The following is a 16,708-nucleotide window of genomic DNA, read 5'->3' on the forward strand; positions in this document are numbered from 1 at the left end:
TGGAACACTGAAACTAAAAAACAATTTTGATGTTACTTCCTCAATTTTGGCTTCTTCTCCTTACCAACATGGGAAGTTATATCAGCAAGTACTGATATGACCATAATATTAATGAGTAGGAGAGAGCCCTGAACACCTTATCAAGCTACAGGGGAATAGCCCCTGACAAAAGGGTAAAACAAGGAAAAAGGGACAAAATACAGCAACCAGAGTAAAAAAAGCATGATTGTATTATTTTCAGAGAAAGTACCATCCACAAGAGATATTTGAGGATGGCCCCTAGACACCAGTGTCAGGGGCTGGGACACACATACAGAGCATCCAGATGCTTGGCAGAGCTGGAGCTCAGACCAGATAAATTGCCAGAGCTGTGATGAGAGAGCTGGAAGGAGAGCTGCAGGAAATAACAGGGAGACAAAAGCTGCCTTTAACACATCCCTTCTTTTAACTTCTCCTACCCCACAGCACTGTCTGAACAGTGCCAGCTCAACACTGTATATGCCGCCTGAGCACATTCACAGATACTTCTATTTATAGCAGTAGAAAACATACACTTGTACTGCCGCATTTGTTTTAACCGCAGAGAGTCTTTATCACTAGTCTAGCAGAAGTTCACGTGGAGCAGGTCAGCTATATTGTACTGACTGCAGACAAGCTGGTGGAGGCATTACTGAATAGCACAGAACCATAGGGACCACCAGAGCGAGTACAGATTGGTGGCAAATTCTTATTTATTCACAACACAAGAAAGAATGCTTCAGCAAAGACTCTCAAAGCAAAACACATTAATTAGTTAAGCCTACTCAAGTTTTGTGGCTATTTTAAAATTAACAGGGTTGAGTAAACTAGGGCATACAGACAAAGGGCCCTTGTCCTTGAAAGAATGTTGTGGGTGTGCTAAGAATTGTCTTTGTTGATCTCTATCTAAATGGATTTCAAGGTCTAATAATGAATCAATGAGTTGAGTACGGTTTTCCCAGATTCCTGTTGCACTGTGATCAGGCTATTATAATAACCTGGGTTTCAAATAGCACCTTCCATTGCACTGTATTAGACTAATGCTTGTATTAAAGACTTTTCAGCATTACTCCTTATGTTATAGTTGACTTATTAACGGTATGAACCATAAGGCTGAATACTGCAGTTGTCTTTTCTACACATCCATTTAAACATTTGCAAATTACATCAAGAACAGTGTAAACAAAATAATAAAAGCATGGTGGGTGTCAAATCTCAACTTACTGTTATCTTCCATGGTACGTGCTCAAGAGATACATGGATCATTTTACTGTTAGAAAAATTTTATGATCAGAAGAGAAATACTTCAGTCTCCCAAGTATCCAGTATAATTTAAAAGTGAAAAGAAGTGAGCGTACCTGCTCCTTTACTGCTCTTTTTTTCAGCCTGTGCAACTTGTAGAACCTCAGCAGCTGCATCCCTTACTACCAAATCTTCATTCTGCAGCAGGAGAATCACACATTTCCACATTGCGAGGGTATCAGAGAGACCTATACATATATATATATATAAATGGAGAAAAATTAGGATTCCATTTCTTACACACATTCAAAAAAATTATGAAGCTCTATCTGCACATTTAAACATAACAAATTCAGTGAAACACTGAAGCAGGGGCATGATAAATGCATTAGTAATACACTAGGAAGACAACCGGGAATACAATCAAAAATATTTCCTGCATATTTTAGGTGGTTGATTCAGCTTGGTTTAAAACAGTGGGTCACACCATTCCAGATCCAGTCCGAAGAATGGATACCTCTGTATTGAACTTTAAGTTTTGAGTGCTTTGAATTTTCTACAGTTTCTAGGAGCACATAATTCCCATTTGGCAAAAGTTTTGTTGCTGGAGATTCATTAGCACACTGTGTTCTGCCTGCGGGCTGCCAAACCAAGTTTTGTTCAGATACTGCTGGTAGTGCTGGCCACAAATGCCATCACCCACAAGAAACATGGAACAAAGGATGACTAGATGAAGTACAGAAATCGCAAGACTGTACTCATCTGTTTGCTGGGGTATGATTAAGATGGAGTGACTTTTCAGCTCTCATTGAGCATTCTCATTAAAGGAATTCACTGGAACTTTTGGAGGCAGTCAGTTATTAGATACTATCACTTTCTGGCAATCACAGAGAACAACAAAGTGCCCGCTTCATTGCTGCACTGGTTTGCTTCAAACGTATTATCAACAGTTCTATCAGAGATTCGTATTACAAGGCTAGCCAGACAATTAAATATATTTCATTGCTTGGCCCAAATGAATTGCTTTAGGCTTAACTTCACAGGCAGAAGTATTCCCATATTTCATACAACTTTCCTATTTGGGAATAGCAGAGAGTGTAATTATTTCAGAAAGAAATTGCTTTTTCCTAGCACAACATACATAATAATCTTATACTGGCATACTTGGAGCAGAATAGATGTTCCATTCTTTATTCAGTGGCCAGCTTTCCCACCTAGACAAATTGTTATCATACCTGCCAGAGAGGTAGAAGCCTGAAAATGGATTTTCCAGAAAGACTTTATCTGAACTCTTAAACAACATTAAGGAGAAATGATGCAAACCAGGCCATACTGACTTGCACCGGCCTTCCTCCTCTAATGAATGTACTTCAAAGGGAGCTCATTGGAAGGACTGATACGCAGTTGTGAAGAACTCCAGACTGAAAGTTCTAGGTTGTATGGCATATTAGTTCTCCATCTTTCTTCCCCAGGTCTGATTTTCAGAACAAAGAGCCAGTTTAGATGGCTGCCCACTAACACCCTGGGGACTTTTATTTACTGTGGTAGATAAATGTTTTTTAGGGTATCTCCTGGCCCCTTAGTCACAGCATCCCCTTAGTCTGTGTTTACAAAAGAAACAAAAAATTGGTTGGGGTTTTTAAAAGGAAAACAAAACAGAACAAAAAAAAATCCTACCTATTCTGTACAACAGACCACAGAACTTCACATAGCTTTGCTTCTCAGTCATTGTTGAAAAAGGCAATGAAGATTTTTGTTGGTTGGTTGGTTAGCTTTCTACATAGACAGTCTAATGTTAACTTAAAACAAATCATCATACCTCTTGTGATCCAATTACTAATCATTCTCATTGTAGAACATGTTGTTCCTCATTTCTAGACTGAACCATTTAGTTTCAACATTCAGCCAACAGAGCTTTATTTTGCTCACAATGTTAAACTAAAGTATGTCCACATCACCAACAGAATATGTCAGAAAGGTCTGGGTCAGAGAGCAAGCCAGTAAATCTGTGCAGATGTACAGTGGCTTGGAAACATTTTAGCACCTCACATTCCTCTCTGTGGAGTTACTGCAAGAAGCTCTACACATGAGCTTTTTCTACCAGGATTTAAATACATTTATAGTTTAAATAAGTAAATAATGTTTAGTATGTTGTCCTCTTAAAATTCTCAGAATACCTTGTTTGATCCGTTTATGTACAAATGGTGTACATATATATGTACATAATACATTTTGAGTCATATATTACAGGGTTTCCTCGGGAAAGATCCAGAATATTCAAACTACTCACCAAGAACGAGCTTCTCACTGATCAGAAGTAATGATGTTATACTTCTAAATACTTCAGCAGCTGCTAGCAGCATCTCTGTCTCCTGCTCATCTCCACAGAAATAAATTAACTGTTGAACCCATTTTTTCAAGACCTCTTCTGAAATCTGAAAGCACAAAACATACCAGAGAAGTAAGCTGTTACACCCCATGTTATTGGTCACTATCACATTAAAGTACAAATTGCTGAAGATATACAACCCATCAGTTAATGCATTTTTTCCAAGGTAGTGATATTCAAAAGTTGACTATGTCACAGTTAAGACAGAAGATTTTCTTATAGTTATACCAGCACTCGTAGGCAACACATACATGGTGTCCCTTCACTAAGTCAAAACATCCTTGTGTCCTCAATTCTTCTATAAAAGAAAGCCAAAGATAGGTATCCTGGACTGTAACAAAGAAAAGCAATTCCCAAAAGCATCCTACATGTAAATCAGCACATGTATTTGGAAGGGCAGCAGTCAATCATAGGCATTTTGGTAACAATACAGTGCTTGATAAAGTGGTAGGTGAATGCAGCTGCATCTGTATCATCTAAGGAAACTGGGGAGGAACACTTTTTTTAAATGAGGTAACTTGGGCTCTGGTAGCATATGCACTCAAAATATAGAAAGAATCTCCATGGTGGCTGACATACAGCAAAGTCTGCTGTCCTGAGAGCTGAAGAGTTAAAAAAAAAAAAAAATAACAAACAGGAAAGAGGAATTTCCTAGTTAAAACAATATTCAGCTACCATCTTTTGGAAAACATTTAGCTCTCAGAGACACTAAGAAATCCACTGCTTAGTAATAATGGAACAAAGCTTTGACTCTTTTTGATGTGTAGCAATGGCTACGAGATTTTTGTGGAAGAAAATAAGATGGATTTACCTATAAATTGAACAGGGCTTCCAAGACTTGTCAATTCTGATCTCCATTGGAACAATGGGGTCATAAGAGGGAATTAGTGTTAACTTCCACAGGTGACAAAGGAAGAGCTGGAAGCCCAAGCAAGAGCCATGGTCAATCATGGCAAGCAAGGTGAAGGAGCCTCAAGGGCAGGGTCGGGTATTGGACCTGTGGGAGATGGCACCAGGGCACAGCCTCTGACCAGCACGCTATGGCAATTAGAAGGACCATTGAAATGAAAGACATTGGGATCTCACATACAAACAGGAAAACAGCACAAGCTCAACCTGGAAACACCTGGGCTGTCTGCAACTATTTTTTTTCCTTTCCTATTTGTTTTTCCCTAAACACAGTGAAAAAAAATGAAGAAGTAAAAAAGACAAAGAAGAGAACCAACAACAAAGAGAGCAGAGTTAAAAGGTGCAGCAGTGCACAAGGACTCATGAAGGGACAAATGAAGGCTTTCTCATGCTCTGGTCACTGGGAGTGGCTCGTGTGTGTTTCAGCACAGCACAGGGATAGAGCCAGAGTGTGTCCTGCAGATTTTGTAATGGGCTAAGCAAAGTAAAAACCTCATCAGGGATTACAATTCCCTAGATTTAACTGGACACATGGATTATCTCAAACAATCCCTCCTACAGATGCATAAACTGAATGTGAGCCCAAAGAAACTTAGATGTAAAACTCCCGGCATACCTGATCTTTTATAAAGCAGAAAACACTCTCCATACAGATGTCTTAGGTCTCCCATGATTTACAGGCTTTTTAGAGGAAGTTGTTCTAGCATTACTGCAGTTCAGATTGTGCCGGAATTTTTCACTATCTCCTCTTCATAAATTATTAGAAAACTTCATAGCAACGATATGTTCCAAGTCTATTTGTGAACCCAAGTTTATATGGTTATTTTATTGTTTATGACTTGAAGTCCTTTTGCCTTTTTTAAACAAAAGAATTAACAACATAATTCATTTTATTTTTTTCAATCCCTCTGTGCAGTTCTGTGCCTTTTTTTTTTCAACGAGACAGAAGACTGCACAGCATACTGTGCGAACTGATTCCGCTGTGTATTTCACACAAAAATAAAGGCTATAGGAAAAAAAATGAAATACCCATGAAGTATTTTTTGTATCTTTAAAAACATGAAAAATAAAAGTTTTCTAACATTAAAAGCTGTGTTAGCACTGCTCTGTACATATATACGTGATGCCACAGAGTGACAATTTTAAATCAAAACAAATCTGAGGCAGAAGTTGTGTTCGTAACAATCTAAATTAGTCGATAAACAGAGAACAGCGTCTTATTTTTACATGGCTTATTATATTTATTCAATTTGAGAGAGAAAATTCAGTGACAAACTATTCTCCTGCTGCTCCAGCAATCAGAAGCCACAGAGAGTTGCCACTGTAGGACATGGAATTAATTCAATACAGGGTGCTAATTGCTGCAGGCGTTCTTCTTTCCACATTAGAATGACTACTTTGGATGGTCTCAGAGTCCATCAGAAAGATTTACTCCTGTATTTAGCTTGGGATTACTTTCAAAGGGATATACTGAGAGAATACTGGTGGAGGATTCACTTCAGAACGCAGTGCTGTGCTCAGAGAAGAAGATATAAAGCCATAAAAGGTACAGGTGACACAGGAGAACACAAGCTTGGGACTCACAACCAAGAGAAGCCACTCTACTTCTACCACCAAAAGCTCCTGAACTACAAAATCATTAGGCCGCTTCGGTTCCACTTACCTGCTGGTGGTTCTCTAAAAGATGTACAACGAACTTTGAGGCAAACTTGAGAGCCATGCTTCGAACTTCAGTGCTGAGAAAATAAGGTGAAGAACATACGAAGCAGTTACTTCTGCCACCTTTTCATCTCTAGAAGAAACACAGCCAACTCCTATTCCTTCCTGATTATCACCAATGGGTATTTTGCAAGCTAAGTGCTAAGTTTTACACTACACACCTTGACTCTAGTTTTCAGTTAATATACAAATGCAATATGCTCTTACTTCACCTCTCATGTTTTTCTTTTTCTATTTACATACTTCCTATAGAAAAACAAATTTGAAAATGGAACCTGAGTCAAAGAAACCAGATGTTATTTTAAATGATAACCAAAAGCATCCCTTCGAGCTGGAGTTATGTTCCAGGAATCTCTCTTCCACAGCTGCTAAAAATGTCACCACTGCACAATGAACCAAACACTGGCTCCTGAGCCTCCATCCTGCCCAGCAGGGCACCAGAAGATGGTGCCTGTTACCATCCTGAAGAGGCTGGTCTCTCAGCAGGGAATGGCAACACTGAGCACTAAGGTCTGCTATTTCAATGATTTCCCTCTTCAACAGCACCAGCCAGTGTTATTTCACCATGTGTATCTAATTTCACTGCAGGAGTAAACACTGCACACTATCATTTAAACCTGACAAATTTAGTGCAAATCAACTGCAAATATGCACAGCTATACCATGCTGTTCTACACTTTATATTCTAAATATTATATGTTGGTAACAGTGGGGCATGATTTTTATTTGACTTCAAAAAGAGACTACCACCTAATAGAAATAGGCTCTCCATGCCTGTATACTTTCACCCCGTTTGTCCATTCTTTTATGAATAGATGGACTCAGTAACTAATTCAGGGCATTAAATATTGGCATTTTCTGCTGACTTTGCAGAAGCAGTCTGATGAAGGAGTGCTTTTTCAATACCCGTACTGACAGAGTGGAGCACACAGTAAACACCTTGGTTTCTCTGCAGGCATGTTCAAAGAAATGCTGTACGCTTGAACTTAAGCTCAGATTCTCAATTTCTCTGTAATATATACTGCAATTTCAGAAGCCTGAGGAAGAGCTGCCAGTCCCGTCCAGTAAGACTTCAGATATTGTGTAACCAGGTCTGAAGGTACAGTGGGAGACTCAATTTTCTTCTCTTATACACTCAAACTTTGTCCTGGATTCATACTTGTGTCCTGATGTGAAAAACGGGCAATGTCAGAGCTCAGAATATGCATCAAATCTACAGGATGGAATATACTACATACCTAAATTTAAACCTTGCTTGATAGCCCACAGTGCAGAAGAAACAAACCCTGAATTCAAGTAATCTTGTGAGGACCATTCATGTCTTTGTTTTTAATTTCTAGAGTCAATCTTTTTTGCTAATCCAAGTGGAGTCAGGTCTGACACTCCTACAGACTTTCAACACATAAATCGGAATAGAACGAACGGCAAATTCACAGTGAATTCATGTATGTGTAGATCCTCAACTCCAAGCATTATGGTGTTCCCTGATAACCATTTGCAAAGAGCAATATTCACTGACTATCATCTAATAGCTGTAGTAAATTATAATTTCATGAAGTGTATTGCTGGCATTTATAGAGTTCTCACCACTATAACTTAAGGGCCTTTTTAATAATTCTGATCACATCTAACTTCTCCAAAAGATCTCACTAAGAACTTTCTTTTTTTAAATTAAGCCACACTCACTTTTCTGAAACATGACTTTTTAAGATAGCTCTAACACCAATCAACACTTGGACATTTCAAGTATTTTAAATAGAAGCATTTAAATACACATGCCAGACCATACCTGTTGGAGTTATCCATTATGTCTAAGCTCCAGGTTAAGAACTCATTTGGATTCATTTTTATAGAGCATTCAATCTTTGGAAGCACATTTCTGAGATCCATATTATAAAGAATTTCCAGCACCTGCACACACAATTTACAAAGAGTTTACAAGAATTCTTAGTGAACACACGCATTAGAGATCGATACTCCACTGCCTTAAACCCCACTCTAAGAAGGTTTTCTGGATAGTGCTAAAAAAGGAACAAAATTTTTACTTTTACACATGAACATTTTGCAGAATTACAGCAAAGCTCCTGTTCTATATAAACAAAAAAAATTACACACAGTATTTAAGAAACATCATACATGTTTGAAATATACTCGTAAAAATTAAGATTATCATTTACTGAAAACATATTAAACATCAATAAAGTAGCACTCTCCTACCTTGTAGAAACACTCGAGATTCTTTTCCTTCAGAGTCATTGAGAGGAGAACGCCCTCCAAATCAACAAGCAAACACAGTACACCTCCTTCTTTTGCAATTTGCTTGGCATTCACTTTTTTGAGCCAGAGCAGTACTGCTTCCAATGCAAGTAGACGTACTTCATGAAACTCAGAGTGAAGGAGATGAACTATTGACAATGGTGGCTTGGCTATTTTCATTGCAGTGGGTGAACTGCTGCTCTGGATGTCAGCAGCTGAGGTCACTGACAGCACTGATATTACAAGTTTGGTGATGCTCTGAAGATACTGCACCAGTCCAGGTACTGCAGTCAAGTAGGGAATACCTGTCATCAGTTCACATTCTGAAATAACTCTGTTCATCTCTTCCCAAAACTCAACAAACTGCATTCCTGAAACGAGAGTTAATAAACTAAGTAAAGTTGGCCAATACATGTTGTTACCATCTGCTGCAGACAATCAAGTGATTCTGAAGTTGAAAATCTTCAGATATGCAAAAAACCTCTCAGGTAAATTTAGAAATAAAATGAAAATGTAGATGTCAATTTAAAATTAATTCTGAGTTATGATACAGCTTTCTTGGATATCATGTCCATTCATGTCTGAATGCAAACAAATACGATAGACTGTTCTGAAAACTATAAATTGTTCAACATGTGATGAAAGTGACTGATGTAAACATACTTAAATATATATGAAAACAATATAGGTAGTTTGGAAAGTCAAAACACACTAAATACAAATACACAATCATATTACCCTTTATAGAATAGTTCTAAGAGTGAAAGTGCTCCGTTAGGCTACCCAGCTGCAGTTGAAGTCAGGAGAAATAAGGACATGGCTACTGTCTGAAAGTCCACCCTTTGCACAGCTGCAGTAAGAATAGGATACTACTCAGATGTCCTTTCTACATAAATAGATATGTCTTGTGTGTATTACCCTAATGAATTTACAGATTAAAGAAATCCAGTATGCTTACCCTATGCCTGTTAACTTTGAACAGTTAATACAACTAAAAAAGAAAGAAAAAACAAAAAAGGAATTACACAGGAGCCCATCTTATACATCAGGGCAGGGACATTTGGTCACTCACACTGGTACAACCTCCCCAGACTGCACAGCACTTCACTGCATCACCACTTCTTGCAGTTAACAGAAAGATATGTGCTGTCTGCAGTGCCAGAGTATTTCAGGCCCCAGCAATGTAGGCATTATTGACACAAAATGAAAGAAAGAAACAACTGACAGTCCTCTCTCACACACAGACATTATGAAATGCTCACATCCCTTGAGTCCATCGTGACTAGAAATAAGCAATTTTACAATACAGAATCCATGACCTTTGCCCAGTTTAGACGTCTGTATAGTTTGTACTGAAAGGAAACAAATACGCTATCGCTATATCCCACAAAATTCAAACAAAACGTGAAATAGGGGACAACCACAAAGAAAACCCCAAGCATAGAAAAGAACCGTGCTGTATCTGGTGTTGAGGGATGTTAGAAGTTTGTTTCTTGTATCAAAATGCGTTAAAGGTAAATACAAAGATTAAAGCAAACTTGGCTAGACTTCTTCAGTATTTACAAGACATTTGATATAGCAGGCAGTACTACCAACAAGCCTATCCAAATTTCACCTTTAAAATCCAGAATTTGACACAAAGTTGCGGTACAAATATGGGTTCCCCTTTTGTTGCCCTGGAAGACATTTCCCTAATCCTTCTATTTACAGTTAAATATCCTGCTCTTTCATATTCAAATTCTTTCAAAGCCATCTTAACATGTTTGACATTTACACAGAAACTTGGCATGCTTGTGATTGTCTCGCATACAAGGCAGAAGCACTTTCCGAGTAATTCTGGACAAGCTTCAAAGAAATTTGGTATTTGAAAGATTTTCAGACCTATTACCTAACCGTTGGTTCTGTCATACACGTTTTCACTACAGTTTCTTTTCTGAACGGGCTTGATGCAGTCAAAACCTGCAATATCACTGTGAGCTTCTGTCACAGCGTAATCCTCTAGATGACACAGATGGCTTCCATCTCATAACATGTAAATTTGTGTATTTTATTTACTACATTTTCCAAAGCCCCTCCAAACAGACTGGCAATAAAAAAAACCAGCATTACAGCATAAACTAGTATTAATACCTATGTCACACAACAAGTATCCAGCTGCCACAATTCCTTAATTTCTGAACTGTCTGGTTGCCTTGGAGAGGGATTAGGCTGTGGTCCCAGTTATTTACTGTACAGCCTGACTCCACAGACTACAGTTTTTAAACAGACATAATCAGTTTTGGAGCTTCCTACCTGCTGCATTTTGGTGAAAGACAACTCCACTAGTTCAGTTGTCCTTATCACGTATGATTCCCTAAGGCTTGCAAGAGCAGTCCCTTGGTTTCCTATCAATGTAAACAATATGAGGTATAGCTAGGATACCTGCAAAGCAGTAACAGGAGAACATACAGATTGCAAGGGTCAAAGCTGTACGGCAAAGTAAAGGGGAGCAGTTCTAGGTGGACAGGGATGATTAACAACGGGAAGAGAATGAAAGTGTCTTTCATTTTGACTGTGCCAACATTCCCAACTTTACTAGAGCCTGCAACCCTCTGGCAGCCCAAGGGAGCACTGATCCTTCCATAAAGGCCAGGAGCTGGCCATGCACCCAGTTTCAGAAGTGATGCAATAAATCTTCACTTGAATTTTGTAAGGTCAGAATAACTTCACTCTGTGTCTTCTCCTTTGGAGGAGAAAATTATTTCATATAAAAACATGGCACAGCTCTCAGAAACACTAGCTAGCAAAGACTGCAATATAGCACCTTTCTGCTACAGATCCTCTTCTGTGCGTGTGTCTGCTGCTTTTTCTGGTTTGGAAGCCTTCTGGATGACTTCTGGTCTTCCTCAGTAATTACAATTTGACAGCCTGTTTTACAGAGGGGATCTTTAAAACTGGATGCCTTAACAGCATGACTGTCAGCACAGTACAATAGTCTGCATATTTGCCTAGCCTCGGAACCCCATAAAGCAAATCCTTCTACATTCACCCTGTGGTCTGCATGTTCTCCAAGACTTTTTCACACAAATACATACAGAAGGAAAGAAAAACTCTGTCTTATTACAATGCAGAGGAAATATTTCTGCTTTCAACTTTATCACTGAGAAATTTTTCCCGGCTTTCATGTAAATGTTTTCTCTTCTGTTTAAGTAAACTCTTTTCTTTGGCTTCTATCAAAATATCTGACTAAACCAAAAAACCACACTGGTTCCCAAAGTAAATGTCTGGTGCTGCTGTTAAAACACAGTGAAGACATACTTTTATTTACAAACAAAAAATTATTTTACAATTTCAACAACCAGCTGCTGTGAGAAGAAAGAACAAATTTTGGCTGATCAACTGAGGATCCTGGCAACAAGCAGTCTTATCCAGGAGGCCAAGAGATGCATACGAGTCACCAAGAATTAAGAGGATTTATTTTTTTTCCCTCCTTATGGATTGCTTCATCTGTGTGGGCCAGGAAGACTCTCCTCTAAGAAGGGACACATCTTACACAACCATTTGGTTCTCCTTGCTATCGTGCAGAAACATCTCACAGTCTTCCTCATTTCCTTTAAGTCAACAACACTGCAATAAGCATCCAACATCCATATCTTCAATACAAACAACAAATACTTAAGAAAGTAGATCACTTACTTAAAATATGCATTCTCTAAACTAGTTCGTAGGGTTTTGTTTGTTTGTTTGTTTTTGACAGCAAGGGACTTTACATTTTTGGGGGTAGGTTTGAGGGTCTGCTTTTTTATCCTATTTGTGATCAACCCATATTCAGTCAGCTATATGAAGTTAAATTATCTTTAGTCATCTGAAAATAAACAGGAAAGGAAGAGGAGCAGAATGGAACTATGAGAACCTGACAAATCTGTGCCCTATAGGACTGTCTACAAAACTTCTATGATTACTTGTCTGCTTTCTTCCTTTCTTCCTAGCAGTGACAGGGAGGCACTATTCTGAGAACAGACGATGGAATAAATAGATGCATACAGTAAGGACAGAAATACTTTCTTGTTCAGGGATTAACAAGCTGTCAGCTGATGGACGATTCAGCTGCTTTTTCATCTTAGATTCTACAATATGTTCCAAAGTGACAGAAATCATGTGAACTCTTTCTACATTTAAAATGTAGAGTTGCTTCATCACCTTGCCAGCTGATATACAGTACTGGTTATGTATTTTGTTTAGACTTGGTGATTTTACATGGGCTATTCCTGCTGCCAATTTGACACCTCTCTTGTATGAGGAGTTTTTTTTTTTTTTCCTAAATCTGTGATTATGATACATTTAATCATCTTAGATAAATACAGAGATCAAGTCCTGCATGTAGCCCCTTGAACAGCCATGCCATCTTCCATCTTTGTAGCTGGAGGCTCAAGATGACAAGAACAAAGCAAAGCAAAGGGAAGAAATTACAACAGACATCAGAAAACTTATGGACACACTGCATAGTCAGACAATAAAAATTTACAGAAGTAAAAATGAAACACTGCTGTGTCTGCAGTACGATGTTATAGGAAGGGAACAGGGTATAACTGTGAAAAATTTGGGTATTCGTCCATCAATCACCAAGATCTCCTAGGAGGTGGAATAAATCATGGACTGAAGAGAGGTTAAAATGCACTCTCAAACTATCATCTATCCAAGGGTACCTAAGGGATCACACAAATACAGGGATGGCTGAAACATAATGAAAGCTAAGAAGAATTTTTCCCAGATGAATATTAAGGAAATAATGTGCTTTTTTTTTTTTTTCATATCTTGCATTCTTATTAGAAGTAGTTTGGAAGAAGTCGCTGGTAAGAGGGAAAAAAGAACAAAGAACAGAAAAGCCTATTTTATTACAGTGTAGAACTAAATAATTGTCTATGTTCAAGTGAAAGACATATTTTAAGTAGATGTTTTCTTTTAAAGACATCTGCAATACCTTCAACATCAGAGACCAAGTATCAGTACTCCCAACACAATACAAAACTACAAACCTGAGGAACTATCAGAACCCACTGATAGTGCACTGCTGCTGACAGAAGCATCCCTTTGCATTTGTTTTAGTATGAGGGAAAGTTCTGAAAACAAAAAAAGCATTTGATCTGGACATCAAGACTGTTTTTTCTTACAGTTTCTCTCTTGAATAGTACCAAGTTTTCCATCTGTGTTTTGCATAGATAGAAAACCATAAAAAAACAATGGAAGCAGTGCCAGTCAGTCTCTGCAGAATGCTGGAATCTAAAGAGAACCTGAAACAAGCTAACAGAAGGATGAGCACTCTCCATCCTTACAGTAGGACTGGATTTTAAATGCTGATATTAACAACCACAATCGGTTCCTCTCTCCCCTGTAGTTGTTTATTTCTTTTAACACTTTTCCACAGTCTCAGTTCAGCACAGCATCCTAGCAGTATTATGCTCTATCTTCCTTCATTTACTGCGCACCCCTCGTCTTTTCAGAAACACTTTTCCTTTCCTCCTCCCATGTCTGTGCCACAAGTCCACCTCCTGTCTCTCACATTTCCTTGACTGCCTGCTGGCTTTCCATGCCCCCACTTCCTATCCCCCAGTATTTGTCTGCATCAGTCTCAGTCAGTTTGCTTTACTGTCTCCTACTCATTTTTTGTAATGCCTTCTGGCCGCAGCATATCCATCTCGTGATCTGTGCAATTTCCAGTAACTCCCTGTACCCGGGCCTCCAACGATTCCATCTTCAGCTCTCTCATCCTCCTCTCTGCCAGCCTTCACACAGTGAAACAGATATTCTGGTTTCAGTATTATTTGGCAGAAACCACAGAAATGCAGTGACCGTGTTGTACATGGCAACCCTGCTATCAGCAGCGCTCACAGGCATAGGGCTGATGGCTGCTCCAGATGAGGTGAAAGCTTCATAGACCTGGAATCAGGGATTCCTCTGAGCATTTTAAAAATGATGTTCGAACACTGTGCTAAATCATCAAGAACTGGCAATACCAGTGATCTCCGAGAGAGCTCTCCTAAGTAAAATGGGAAGTTCTTTCTCAACTTCACAGATTCATGTTCATAAATTAGGAGCTATGGATGAAAAGCGTTCATGTTTAAAAAAGGATCTTATTCTGAAGGCATACTGGTAAATCAAAGCAAGTCCAATACTTAAGGACATGTAGATCTGTAAGTATTGAATTAGAATATTGGGTACCCAACAACACTCCCTTTTGACTTGTTTAATGTCATGTCAGTAGACATGGGCTATTTAGATGATTTTATAAATACGTTTCAAATTTTTACTTCTTGTGAGTCAAAATAACAACAAGTGCTACAGTCAACACACTGGCACACTGAGTTTGTACGATTTCTGACAAAATGAACAAAAAATGCTTTCAATTTGTTCAGATGGATTTTTTTTTTTTTTTTTAATTTAAGCTAATTAGACCAAATAATGAAAACAAGCATTAGCAAACTGCCAATGTTTCTGTTCACAATATTTGCTTGGCTATACTTCTTAGGGATTGAGGAAAAGGGGGGTTAAAGTATAATGAAAATAACCAACCTACTTACTCTTGCCAAATTTTCACCACTTAAACTTTATCAGATTTTAAGTTAGCCTGCAGAAAAACTTACTTTACTTACCATTTAGCTTCCTTTCAAAACAAGAAAGAGTAAGAAGTACAATACAGACCAAAAAATAAGTTTGTGTGTATAGGAGGGGGCAAATTGGGCTCAACTCACTACACTATTAAAAAGTTCTATAAATAATTTCATTCAGGCAGTATATTTAAGGGATTCCTACAATGGTACGTTATTGCCCATGGTTTTGATTCATACATACACGTGCTATGCACAATTACTATTTCAAATAAACTGCTCCTGCTGATCAAAGGGAGGATTTACCTATGCTGTATCTACAAAAGGTTCAGCTGCTTGGAAGACAGCAAGAAAATGCACGTTTTCATTTGTAAAACCCAGGAAAAATATATTAGTGAGAGCAAAATGCAGGCTGCTGAATTTTGGTATCAAAACAGGATATTTATGAACAGGATTAATTACATAAACTCTGACTAACTTCGTTACCACTGACGACAACAACAGTGGAGTTTGTTTAATCACAAGAACTTTTATAAATCCTTACCCTTACAAATTAAGAAAGGAAAAATGCACATTTAGACTTCAAGCAGCTTCTTCTAAATTATAGATTCACAACTTTAATTTCCTATTTAAATGTTTTCTCTTTCTCATCAAATTTGAATTCTGAACATGCTGTTTACTGGAGACTGTATACAGGAGACTGACAGCATACATATAGGGTAAAAGAATAACAAGGGAGGATTATTTTTAACAGATTTGCTTTCATCTTTTCCCTATTTTGTCTTCTACAGCCCATTACATTTATATTGATTTACTAAGCAGAACAGTTTATGTGCAAGTATTCTTGTTATTATTTTAAACACAATCCTAAGTAAAATGTGCTTTTATTAATCAAGTATATTTTAATGATTTGCCTCCATTTCTTACTTCATGAATTGTACACAGTACTATCAGAAAACTGTTCTGAAAATCTAGCAAGAAAGAAAATTTGGCCGTTTTGCCTTTTGGCATTCTTCATTTGTTACAGACAGCAAGAGCATCCCAGCTCTGACCTCACACTGCAGTATACTGCCCCAGCTCCTGTTTTCTTAACACAGCAGGATCACAGCAATGCCTTCATCTTACTGTTTAGCTTTACACATTAATTTCCCGAAGAAGATTTGAAAGTAGGACTGTCTGTGATGGGCCCTGTTGAAAGTCCAAACATTCAGCAGAATAATCTTACCCTCTGATGTACTGCCTAGTATTCGGTGCCTCGCAAAGCCCATCTACACTGCAACAGAGGAAGGTGCGTAACCTGAGTAGGACACTACAGATCCTCATGCAGACATGTAGCTCTAAAGCACGTTGGACATCCTCCTGACTCTCACTGACCAAGGCATGAGTTTACAAAAAAACACGGCTAAGGCTGGACACATTTGGTAAATCACCTGGACTCTGAGTCATTCCTCCCCTCCCAGAAAATCCTAAAGTGTCATTTGCTTCCTCTAGCAATGGTTTGGAAATGTGAAGTTCTGAAACTTCCCTCTCTTCCAACACCATCCACTTTGGTGCTGTTTTACTTGTGGAGGAGTAACTTAACTGCTCTCTA

The 16,708-nt window shown here is 38.3% G+C and overlaps 1 protein-coding gene across 9 annotated transcripts in view; it reads right to left on the minus strand.

Moving 5' to 3' along the window:
- THADA (THADA, armadillo repeat containing) overlaps positions 1-16,708 on the minus strand; it is a 213,404-nt gene that overhangs the window by 24,077 nt on the left and 172,619 nt on the right. For 6 of the 9 annotated variants that reach the window (XM_040697059.2, XM_046938795.1, XM_015283682.4 and 3 more), the window contains 5 exons: positions 8,495-8,904; positions 8,067-8,188; positions 6,222-6,294; positions 3,551-3,695; positions 1,377-1,508 (listed from right to left, as the gene is read on the minus strand). In XM_040697059.2, the coding sequence (XP_040552993.1) occupies positions 1,377-1,508; positions 3,551-3,695; positions 6,222-6,294; positions 8,067-8,188; positions 8,495-8,904 (882 nt within the window). Of the gene's footprint in view, positions 1-1,242; positions 1,289-1,376; positions 1,509-3,550; positions 3,696-5,174; positions 5,353-6,221; positions 6,295-7,244; positions 7,444-8,066; positions 8,189-8,494; positions 8,905-16,708 lie in introns of those variants that run through there. The other 3 variants (XM_040697062.2, XR_006938649.1, XM_015283684.4) reach the window with 3 other exon arrangements.

The sequence above is a fragment of the Gallus gallus genome, chromosome 3 (genome assembly GCF_016699485.2).
Source record: "Gallus gallus isolate bGalGal1 chromosome 3, bGalGal1.mat.broiler.GRCg7b, whole genome shotgun sequence".
NCBI lineage: Eukaryota > Metazoa > Chordata > Aves > Galliformes > Phasianidae > Gallus > Gallus gallus.